The 12,506-nt window shown below is 44.7% G+C and overlaps 1 protein-coding gene across 1 annotated transcript in view; it reads left to right on the top strand.

Annotated features, from left to right (window-relative positions):
- The window catches only part of HTR1E (5-hydroxytryptamine receptor 1E), a 28,819-nt gene extending 23,572 nt beyond the window's left edge, over positions 1-5,247 (top strand). The window contains exon 3 of the mRNA XM_001513151.5: positions 3,886-5,247. Coding sequence (XP_001513201.4) covers positions 4,043-5,137 — 1,095 coding nt within the window. The 5' untranslated portion in view covers positions 3,886-4,042 and the 3' untranslated portion in view covers positions 5,138-5,247. The remainder of the gene's footprint in view (positions 1-3,885) is intronic.
- Positions 5,248-12,506: the final 7,259 nt, after the last annotated feature.

Raw genomic sequence — 12,506 nt, forward strand, 5'->3', positions numbered from 1 at the left:
ATGTTTGAAAACAGTTGGGAAGAAGTTTTCGGAAAGTGAATGGTTGAAGCTGGCAATAGAGCAAGGAATTTAATAAGATATGAAGGGATGGAATCAGAGGGGCAGGTGGAGGGGCCCCAGAGTCCATACCATCTCCCCTAAGACAGATAGTGAGGTGCAGTCAGTGAGTTTTAAAAGATCAAACTAAATCCCTGTGAAGAGAAATTTTTTCCTGAAGAAAAACACAGGAGGGGAAAGGGCGCCCTAGGAAATATTCCCTCAGGAACGTAACGGTCAAAGATGCCAATTTTGTGCCTTTGAAAAAGTAGTAGCAGAGGTTCAGTGACATGGTTTCTGCCCTGCTGTTTCATGTTCTTTATCTTCCCTTGAATGAGAAGCACTAAAAACCAGAAAGGAAAAAAGCACCTTCCCAGCAATCGCATTGTCGCTTCCCCTGCCAAGGAAAGGCACACAACAGGCAAGTGGCAGAGCTGGGATTAGAACCCAGGTCTTCTGACTCCCAAATCCGTGGTCCTTCCTCTAGGCCACACCGCATATCAGCCCCTATAATTTTGCCACTCCGGGTATTACTAGGCACTGAGAAGAAGCCATATTTCTAGATTTTCCCCCATCCCACCCCCCACTCAATGCCTGAAGAGAGGAATATCTATTTGGCATTATTTGGGGAAAGCAAATACGTACCCTAGAGGACTGCTGAACAAACAATATCGATTCCAGGCAACATTTTTAATTCTTTCTGTTTGAAACAACTAGAAAAGAGCAAAGGTCTGGGTGTTGGTGGTCCAAATGAAGATGAAGATTGCACCTTTTGTCTCCCCTGAAAGAGAGATAGCTGTTGGTTCATGGTTAGGTGTGCTGCTGCCAAAGTGTGAAAAATGCTCTGTCTACCATTCTGAGGAGACTGCACAAATAGCGACAGGGGCCTGGGACTGTGACTTTTTAGAGAACTAACATGACCTGGTGGAAAGAGCTCAGGACCAGAAATCAGGAAATAATCCCACACAGAGCAGGACAGCAGCCAGGGATTGATCTACAACAACAGCATACTAGCTGTCAGTCACTTTTGACATTTTGTGTAAAGAAAGTTTTTGTTGTTGTGGACATTTGTAGGGTGGATGAAACAGCAGAAGAAAGGTAAGGATTAGGCTGGAGGGTTGGAAAAAGCAGAGGAGTGGGAGTGGTAATATTGAACAAAATGAGAGCAAAGAGAGCAGGGCTTGGCATGAAGTGAAGGAGGTGAGGGAGGAGAAGCACATAATCAGTAAAGATAAGGGATTTCCTCTGGTCACTATTTAACCTGAGAGCATCTTTCAGAGTTTGACTGGAAAGAGTCAGACTAATTATAGTGGACAATTTCCTTCAAATACAGTCCTTTTTTTCTCTGGTTCATGCTAAATTCAGTTACAAGTTTCAGAAGAATCTGTAACATTCGTAGCTGTTGTGGCTCATTCCTATGTCTCCAGCCATCTGAATGTGGGCCATAGGTGAGGCATGGGAGAATGCTTGGGAGGGAAGGAGTAGGAGAGAGTTGAAAGGCAGGGGAAATTGGGTGGAAGAATTGAGTGGCGGGAAGAGGTTGACAGGAGAGAGATCAGAAAACATTAAGGTAGATGGCATTGGGAAAGGGAAGATTTGAGAGCGATATGGAGCAATGTGGGAGACAATTAGGGGAAGACAATTAGGAAGCAGCTTGGCTAGTGGATAAAGCATGGGCCTGGGAGCTAGAGGACCTGGCCCCTAATCCCAGCTCCACCACTTGCCTGCTTTGTGACCCTAGGCAAGTCACAAAACTTCTCTGTACCTGTTTCCCTGACTGCAAAATAGGGATTTAGTGTCAGTTCTCTTTCCTACTGTGAGCCTCATGTGGGACAGGTATTAACTTGTGTCTGACCTGATTAACTTGTATCTACCCCAATGCTTAGAACTGTGCTAGGCACATAGTAAACATTTAACTAATACCTTGGGGAAAAAAATGAGGATACTTGAGGAATACGAAAAAGTGAATCAACTAGTAACATTCAAAACCAGATATGCAAAAATAGTTTGCTCTACATGAGCCATAGGTGAGCCCAGTTTAGGGGCTGAGAGAAAACCTGACCTCTAGGAAAAGGCAATGGGAAATGAGCCAGCAGCCAGAAAGTTAAGCAAGATGGGCCCCAGTCTTTGGGGGCTGGTGAGTGGCTTCTCTTTGCCAGTATTTCCCCACCTTCAGGGTTGGATGAGAGGGCAGATTTATTGTGAAGTCCTCCTGAAGCTCCCTGGACTTTAGCTCCTATCATTGTTGTCCATTGTGGACATCCTCAGTCTATCCCCTGACAGCTGAGTCCTTGCTGGCAGGGCCTTAGCCTTATTACATCACCTGCTGGAAATGGCTGAGCCCCCAACTTTCTGTTAGCCCCCAACTCCTGCTGGATCCCACTTCTCACTGATCCAGGCACAGTTCCCAGAACTTTGAGCTGGCCATCACAGTTTCCCCAGGTGTCAACAGGGCTGAAACATACTTTTCAAATTTAACAGAAATTAAACTTACTGACATATATTTATCATCCTCCAAGACCAAGGGCTGTCTGCCTTTCCTAAATACACCCACACACATATACAAACACATACCCAAACCCCTCTCCTTCCCACACCTCTTCCTCCATCTGAGCAGCTTACAAGCATTCAATAAATATTTCTTGGTGAGTGGATAGTTTACCCAAATTTTGTCTTTCAAAGAAAACATATTGCACAGGGAGGGCAGTTTCTTTAGGCTTGTGGACAGTGATTTGAATATTTGATCAAGTGTCTAGCCAAAATTCATTGGAAGTCTTCAGGGTTGACTCATGCGTAGGAGGACTAGTAGAATGTCAGGTATAATTAGACAAAATTGTATGATCAATGGTCATCAACCTCCTCTATGATACTAATACATTATTGAAGTTGAATATTTGCTGCAAAAGTTTCAATGTTTGAAGGCGGCTGATTTTAATATGGATTTTTTCTAATGGCTGTTCTTGAGATTTATTAAAAAAGTGATATTTGTAATAGGAAAAGTGATTTGAAATGTTTGGGGAAAATAGCAAGCACAGACTGAAATCGGCTTCTGACTTTTTGCTCAATAGACTCTCTGGAAGTAATGCATCTACAAGGAGAGGTTAATAATGCCATAGCATCAATACATTGCCATGCCAACAGCTCATCAATATGGGATCGATACCCTACCTCTCTAGAGTTGATTTCAACCCATCAATCAATATAATTTATTGAGCACTTAGTGCAGAGCACTCTTTGACAGGCTTGGGAGAATACAATAGAGTTAGTAGGTCCGACCCTTGTTATAATAATAACGATGGCATTTGTTAAGCGCTTACTATGTGCCAAGTACTGTTCTAAGCACTGGGGTAGATAGAATCAGGTTGTCCCAAGTGGGGCTCACAGTCTTAATCCCCATTTTATAGGTGAGGTAACTGAGGCACAGAGAAATTAAGTGACCTGCCCAAAGTCACACAGCTGACAAGTGGCGGAGCCGGGATTAGAACTCATGACTCCCAAACCCATGCTCTTTCCACTAAGCCATGCTGCTTCTGTTCCAAAGGAGCTTGCAATCTTGTGGGGGCACAGACACTCCCACCTCACCCTCCCCTCTTCCTGCTCCTTAACAGCCCCAAGAAATCTAGGCCTTTACCCTGAATGGGGTAATTGTGACTGGTTCTGTGGCAGCCACCTCTCAGCGCTCCGTTAGCATTTGGGGAATTTGACTTGCAAGTAGTATTTAGTATCCTCCCCATTTGAAGCAGTAGGAAGAGTGGTTTAAAACTTACATATTGTTTTAAAGAAAATAATGTAGCAAAAGAGAGAAATGAAGTCCATCCAGGTCTTAACTGACGGCATTCTGTTTTCTAGGGAACCTTAATCAGGAGGAAGTTTGGACCATTAACCATGAAAAGGAGACATAAAGTCCCACCGATTGGAGAAATATTTTGAGCTTCCTGAAACCTGGACAATCCCTAGCGAGAGGAAAAGTAATCATTCTTCTCATACTGTATTCTGGAGAGGAAAAATGAATTTCACAAACTGCACCACAGAACCCAGTGTGGCCATGAAACCCAAAACTGTCATGGAGAAGATGCTCATTTCCATGACATTAGCAGTAATCACCACCTTGACCACTTTGCTGAACTCTGCCGTCATCATGGCAATCTTCACCACCAAGAAGCTCCATCAGCCAGCCAACTACTTAATCTGTTCGCTGGCCGTCACAGACCTGCTGGTGGCCATTTTGGTCATGCCCCTGAGCATCATGTACATTGTCATGGACACCTGGACGTTGGGCTACTTTGTCTGCGAGGTGTGGCTGAGCGTGGACATGACCTGCTGCACCTGTTCAATTCTTCACCTCTGCGTGATCGCCCTGGACCGCTACTGGGCGATCACTGACGCCATCGAATACGCCAGGAAGAGAACCGCAAAGCGGGCCGGCTTGATGATCCTCACGGTGTGGACGATTTCCATTTTCATCTCCATGCCTCCTCTCTTCTGGAGGAGCCACCGCAGCCTCAGCATCCCCAGCCAGTGCACCATCCAGCATGACCATGTACTCTACACCATTTACTCCACCCTGGGAGCATTCTACATCCCCTTGACGTTGATCCTCATCCTCTATTACCGGATTTACCATGCCGCCAAGAGCCTTTACCAGAAACGAGGCTCCAGCCGGCACTTGAGCAACAGGAGCACCGACAGCCAGAACTCCTTCGCGAGCTGCAAGCTTACGCAGACCTTCTGCGTGTCCGATTTCTCCACCTCGGACCCGACCACAGAGTTCGATCGGATCAATGCCTCTGTCCGGATCCCCCCCTTTGATGGAGACTTGGACCCGGCTGGGGACCGGCAGCAGATCTCCAGCACCCGAGAACGCAAGGCCGCTCGTATCCTGGGACTGATTTTAGGGGCGTTCATTCTGTCCTGGCTGCCGTTTTTCATCAAGGAGCTCATCGTGGGCCTGAGCTTTTACACTGTGTCCTCAGACGTGGCTGACTTCCTGACGTGGCTTGGCTACGTCAACTCTCTCATCAACCCTCTGCTCTACACTAGTTTTAATGAAGATTTTAAACTGGCATTTAAAAAGCTGATTCGGTGCCGAGAACATTCATGAATACAAAGCCCTTTGCTGGGACTGTGGCAGGCTAATCAACCTGATGGCTGTCAAGTATGGTCGCTCAGGACTGTTTCAGGGGAGGGAGGGAGGGAGGGTAGGGGTGTGTGTGTGTGTGAGAGAGAGAGAGAGAGAAAGAGAGAGAGCATGTGTGTGTGTGTGTGTGTGTCCTTTTTCTTCTCTTTCTTTGAGTCCTGTCATGTGTCATGCTGTTTCCTACCTCCGGGTAGTGTTCACACTCCCTAGTGTAAGATAAATTTTACAGTCCTATAATGTAAACTTGTCATGAGAGGAAACAAAATGGGAATAACTAGCCACTTATTTTTTGTGATTGTAATTACACCTATAATTGATCAATCCCCCTTCAAATCTGATAATTTGCCAGGGGACAAGTGTGTGATTTAATTTGCTCCTCGATGATATGGAATCCAACTGCCAGGCTCCGTAAGCGCACACTCATCTGGAGGTACAAAAAGACTAAAAGGAGCTCCCCGTCTTGATTCATGCTGTGGGCAAAACTGAACTGAAAGCAATCACTGTAGCCTTCTGAGTACCCAGCCCATCTGTCTCAGGGGCAAATAGCCAGCCCACTGTTTTCTACCTGTCACCCAAGAGAATAAACTTGCTCAGTCTTTAAAAGCGGACTTGCAGTGCTCTGGGATTCTTTTTGCAAGTAGCTTGAGACTGAGTATGTTATATGGACTGACTGAAATATGAGAAGCAGACTCCATACCTCTCATTGAACCACTACTGGAAACCCAAAGGTGGAATCTGCTCACCTTGCTGGACGGTGGCAAAGGCACAGACCCGTTTGCCCTTTGACGGAACTCGAATCGAAGCGTCGGCTATGCCCAACATGGGGTATTGTGAGTGAAGCTTTTCTCAGAGGTCCTAGCTCTGACCCCTTCTGGTCCCCTCCTTCAATTTCTGCTCCCCTGCCACTCTCTCTCGGTACCCCTGCCTCAGTTTGCTTGGGAGGGAGACCTCAGGGGAGGAGAGGGGAATCAGGAAAGGTCATGGTTGCAGGTAATGGCTGGAGAAGTTCTGGAGGCAGTATCTGTCCTGTCCCTTTCCCCGTGGCCTCCTCTAGGAATAACATAGGCCAGCAAAATCCTTACTGGTCTAATAGGATGGGAGTAAGAGTTAAAGGTGATCACTTAGAAAAGTGGTGGTCATAAGGTGTTTGGGACCTCAGCAAGAGAGTCAACTAGGACCCAAGGAGATTGGAAATAATAAATTTATATTTCACTTTGTTCCCTTCATTAGTTCAAGCATGTTCAAATGAGGGAGAGTTTTCCCTCTGAGCTGGATTCCAGAGTCTTTGTTCCTAATTGGCAGTCTCAGGACCGCACCCAATTTGCCCTCCCCTACAGTCACTAGTCCTCAGAAAATCTTTCCAGCAGTTTAGCAGTGTCATGCTCATCTTATGGAATATATGACGTTGTACTCCCTGTTGTTCAGTGTCCAAGACGGAGACCTGGGTTCCCCAAAAATGGCAATAAATCTGTAAATGAACATCAGGTCCCGATTCCCAGAGTAATGTTCTACTACTAACCTAGAGTATTTTCAGCATCGAGTTCTAGCTTGACCTGAAGACCCTGTTAGAGTACATAAAATAGGAAAGTAAATTAAGCACAGTGGCAGAGAGAAGTAGCCACTGGACAGATAAAGAAATTCCTAAAGGCTGAACTCTGCATTCACCTCCCGATGAAAGAGTGTTTTCTTTCACAAGGGAAATTTGTCCGTTTAAGTTTCCAAAACAGATCACTCCGCTATAGCCTCTAGTGCAGATGCAGAATTTGCCATCAGAGCTTGTCTAGGCTAGTGAGTATGTCTATTTCGATCACGAGAAAGAAGCAGGATGTTCACTATGGGAAGCGTTGTCTCCTGTTTGGTTACTTGTACCTCCACTGTTACAGACCACATACCACAAAGCTCTCCAGTCCAACATACATACATACAAAGCCAGTTGTATGTTCCAGTCTGGCAGTGTTTCTAAGATGCAAAACCAACTTGGGGACAACCTTGGACTTGGAGAAACTCAGGGCGGTAGGATGCTTCCACTGATTTTGGTTCTTCCTATCAAGCAGAGGGGAAGACGGAACTAAGATTAGTCCAGTTACAAAAGACTGGGACAACCTCTTCTCCTTTCAGAGCAAATAAAACTGAGAACTGGAATTTTCCTTCCTTTCAACCCAGTCAATCAATCAGGTTTTACTGAGCACTGAACTAAGCACTGGGGTGAGGACAATATTGTTAGTAGACACGACCTCCAGGAGCTTACTGTCTAGTGGGGATACTCTCTTGTCCCCACCTTGTTAACAGTGGGTTTCCTCGTATCACCACCTCCTCTCACACAACCTACCCACCTCATGTTCAAGTCCTCTACCTAAATATCTCTTTTCCACCCAGAAGGAACCCTTAGTTAGTTCTGATATTTGTAAAGTGCATCCTTTGTGCCAAGCATTGTGCTAACTCCAGTGGTAAGCACTCGATGATTGGATTGGACAGAGTCCCTGTTCCACATAGGATTCATAATCTACTGGGCAGGGAGAACACTTCTTATTGCTGAATTTTGTTTCTTAAAGTGACGGATAATCTCAGTTTATTTATCAAGGGCATTTCCCCCTCAGGCACTCTCTCAAGCTAACAAATCACTTCTGCCTGCCTTTCATCCCCCTAACAATACTTTTACAAGTTTTTAAATGATCATTCTTACTCCTAAAATGGACTTTACTGAAGGACGCATGGATCTCTTTTATGAAGACATTAAGGAGAACCTTCTAGTCCCACAAGACAGTGTTTTAGGATTCGTAAGGAAGCAGTATGGTTTAATGAAAAAAACAGGGCCAGGGAATCAGAAGACCCGAGTCCTAATATCTCTTTTGCCACTTGTCTGCTGTGAGACCTTGGGCAAATCACTTATCCTCTCTGTACCTCAGTTTCCTCATCTGTAAAATGGAGTTGATACCTGCTCCTCCTCTCTCTTAACATTGTGAGCCCCATGTGGAACAAGTACTGTGTCTGATCTGCGTCTTTTGTGTTTGGCAGATTAAGTGCTGAATAAACATCATTAATATTATAATTACTATTATCTTTATTAATAATAATGGGAAAAATTCAATTTTTCAAAGGATTAGCAGCCAGAAGTTACATTAATGCCATTCTGAGGTGATAGAGCAGAGGGAGGAGGGCATGGGGTGGTTTTTACTAGCATCCCTGTGGGGATTAGAAGCCCTCAGGCAACATATGGTGGGTCACTAGGCCACTCAGAGGGTTCCAGCTGGTCTATCTATTTCTGCTGCTACCAGTACCCAGCTACCCTAGGAGATCATCTGAGAGAGATATCAGGTATTCACATTCATTTTTCCTTTCGTCTCATAGAACCTATTGATACTACTGGCGGTGCTGCTTTCAGCAGCTCATTGTACATCCCGAGGTTGCTGTGGCAACACTCCCCACCCCAACCTCCTCCTCGTCTTGTATGAAAAGGTGAACTTTACCTAATGTTTTTGATATTTGTGCTTGCCAGTTCCAAACCCTCACCAGGTTCCCTGGCTGCGGTCATAGCTGTTGGCTCCTCGAGGACAGGGGGAAAGGGAAGGGGGAGGAAACAAAAGGGAGAGGAGATGAGATGAATTTGCTGACAGCACAGATGTGATCTTTCTTTCTTTTTTAAGGTCCTGACCAAAGGGGTCAGAGAATCTTCTTTTCCCTCTCCCCATCCCCAAGGGATGAGATATGATTTTTCCACTTCTTCTTTACCTCAGAAAGGAGGCTTGAGAGTGAAAAAGGTCCCCAGATTTTTTTAAGCCAAAAATGGTGTCAGCTTTGACTATATTGTATCTACCTCAGGTTGAAGAATTCCTGAAGCAGCGCCTTTGTGTCCAGATCAGTCTCTGGAGTGCTATTTCCTCTCTTGAAATCTCTTCCCCTTCTTTTTTTTAGGGGACTTAAGTGATTACTTATGTGTTAAGCACTGCCCAAAAGCACTGGGGTAGATACAAATTTATCAGATTAGACATAATCCACGTGGGGCTCACAGTCTGTTTGCTTCATCAGCAAGTGCAAACAACTGGAGTTTCAATTTCAAGGAAGCCTCACATGGAAGAGCCAGGACTGTAACCTGAAGTAAAAGTAAAGTAGCAGAGCAGTGGTACCGAACCTTTTAATTTGAATCCACAATATATGTGAAATGTTCCCTTCCTACTCAGTTTGCTCTGCTTCCTTTATTTCTGACTGATAAACATTCTCTTCTCCACCCTAGGGTTTGAGGCACTCAGCCTTAGAGGAAAAATAAGAGAAGGTGGGAAGAATTATTTAAACAAGGGAAGTGAGCAAATAATTGACATTCATCAGAATCGGGTGCCAAGACTTGGGCTTCATCAGAATCGGGTGCCAAGACTTGGGCTAAGTGAAGACCGACTATAAAGACTCAGCAGATGTCCCCATTGTTTTTAAACTGCGCTTTCAGAGCTGAACTGATGTAAATGATGATCCTTAGTTTTTATCAGCTTTGTTTCAAGTAATATATGTGCATGTGTACATACACACATAGGTTACTTCGGCAAAGTTCAGTTCAGGCCTATGTGTAAACTTTGTACTGTATGGCCTACTTTGCTGTTTTTTTAGATTACATAAAGATACGGAATAATATGTGCATAGGTATACTGTACATATAACTGCACCTATTTCCATCCACTGACTATTCCCCCTCCACCTCGGCGCTATAGGAAAACTTTGATATAAATGCACAAAATAGGGATGGTAGCACAGTTTTAGGCAGGAGAGTGCCCAGTGCTGACAGAATTAAAGTCTTAATTGCTCTTTGCTGCAGTATTTGCAGAAGTGCTGAAAGTGCAGCAACTGTCAAGGAAACTACAATATTTGGAATCCATAGACACAATCCAATTATTTTCCCCATCACCCTCTACAGGCTATTGCCCCTGGAAAATTCTTGCCAATTAGTAAGTATGAGGCTTAAGATTTTATTCTATTTTAATAACCTGAGGTAATTAAAACTAAAAAGTGGAGAGAAGCCTAATTTCCATTTCTTGTTTTAATGGAAAAAGTACTCATCCCCAGCTCACTTGCTAGATTTTAATTAAATCACTAGCCTTGCTCAGAGCTTCAGTTTTCTGCTTGAACTGCTGCCCTTTGCTGAAGTCACCCCGGGTGCCCGTTTTTCTGCCTGCAGAGGAAGAACTGTTACAAGGTGTCTTTTGTTAGGTTGCTCCACCCCTCCTCAGTCTGATACCTTACGAAATGACAAGGGACATGTGGGCGCCTTATTTTGTAAACCAAATAAGAACTCCCTTGACACAGCAGTGCCTTCTAGTTGGTCTTTCTTCCCCCAATTCAAATTTAAGAAGGATTAATGACTGAGTCCTGGGGGAGGAGGGGTTTCATTGAAGGAAAGGAAAAGCATCTTTAATCTCATTTGCAGATGAGGAAGCTGAAGCCCAGAGAATTTAAGTGACTTGCCCATGGTCGTATAGGAATTGGCCATTGAAGCAGGATTAGAACCCAAGCCTCCTGACTCCCAGACCTGTGCCTTTTAAACTAACTCCGGCTACTTCTCCTGTAGCTCCCTCCCTCTTCTGGGCCTGAGTGTGAACGTGGAACCATCCCTGGCAGATGGAGAGCTTCATAGTTTTCTTTGTTCTTACCCTAGGAAATTAGTCTGCTGTGTTACTTCGGGCAAGTCACTTCATTTCCGGCGCTTAGAACAGTGCCTGGCACATGGTCATTGTGTGCCCATACCATTACCGTTGTAATACTATTACTATTATTGTTATTCTCTTTGTGTCCGTTTCCTCATTCACTCATATTTATTGAGTGCTTACTCTGTGCAAAGTACTGTACTAAACGTTTGGGAGTGTACAATACAACCACAAACAGATACGTTCTTATCCACTATGAGCTCACATCTGTAAAATGGGGATTAAGATTGTGATCCCCATGAGGGACACAGACTGTGTCCAACCTGCCTCGCTTGTATCTATCCCAGTGCACAGTACAGTTCCTGCCATGTAGTAAATACTTGACAAATAGTTATTACAATAATAATAATTATGATTTTAGTTAAGTGCTTACTATGTGCCAAGCACTGTTCTAAGCAGTGGGATAAATACAATATAACCAGGTTGTCCCACGTGGGGCTCACAGTCTTCATCTTTTAGAATGTGAGCCTTCCTTTGTCCAAGCACTTAGTACATACAGTGCTCTGCACCCAGAAAGCGCTTAATAAATCGTGGCTCAGTGGAAAAAGCATGGGCTTTGGAGTCAGAGGTCATGGGTTCAAATCCCAGCTCGGCCACTTGTCAGCTGTGTGACTTTGGGCAAGTCACTTAACTTCTCGGTGCCCCAGTTACCTCATCTGCAAAATGGGGATTAAGACTGTGAGCCCCACGTGGGACAAACTGATTCCCCTGTGTCTACCCCAGCGCTTAGAACAGTGCTCGGCACATAGTAAGCGCTTAACAAATACCAACATTATTATTAATAAATACAACTGCATGATTGAATGAATGAATCCCCATTTTGTAGAGGAGGTAACAGGCCCAGAGAAGTTCAGTGGCTTGCCCAAGGTCACACAGGAGATAAGGTGCAGAATAACAGTAATAATAATGTTGGTATTTGTTTAGCACTTACTATGTGCCAAGCACTGTTCTAAGCGCTGGGGTAGATACAAGCAAATTAGGTTGTCCCACATAGGGCTCACAGTCTTCATCCCCATTTTACAGATGAGGTCACTGAGGCCCAGAAAAGTTAAGTGACTTGCCTAAGGTCATACAGCTGACAAGTGGAGGATCCGGGATTAGAACCCACAACCTCTGACTTCCAAGCCCGGGCTCTTTCCACTAAGTCACACTGCTTCTATCTAGAAATCTATATATCTATTCATAGATATATGAGTCATAAGAAGCAGTGTGGCTAAGTGGAAAGAGCACGGGTTTGGGAGTCCACTGTTATTATTATTATTTATATATGTGTAGATAATAATAATAATGATGGTATTTGTTAAGCACTTACTCTGTGCCAGGCACTGTACTAAGCACTGGGGTGGCTACCAGCAAATCGGGTTAGACATAGTCTCTGTTCCGCATAGGGTTCTCAGTCTTAATCCTCATTTTGCAGATGAGGGAAGTGAGGCACAGAGAAGTGAAATGACTTGCCCAAGGCCACACAGCAGACAAGAGGTGGAGCTGGGATTAGAACCCATGGCCTTCTGACTCCCCAGCCTGTGTTCTATCCACTACGCCATTCTGCTTCCCAAATCTGACCTTTTCAAATGCCGAGTCCAACACTCGGGTCCCCAGAGTCCGCCTGTGTTCTGTAAATCCTGTCTCTTTCCAGGAGAAGCGGG

The sequence above is a fragment of the Ornithorhynchus anatinus genome, chromosome 19 (assembly GCF_004115215.2).
Source record: "Ornithorhynchus anatinus isolate Pmale09 chromosome 19, mOrnAna1.pri.v4, whole genome shotgun sequence".
In the NCBI taxonomy this organism is placed as follows: domain Eukaryota; kingdom Metazoa; phylum Chordata; class Mammalia; order Monotremata; family Ornithorhynchidae; genus Ornithorhynchus; species Ornithorhynchus anatinus.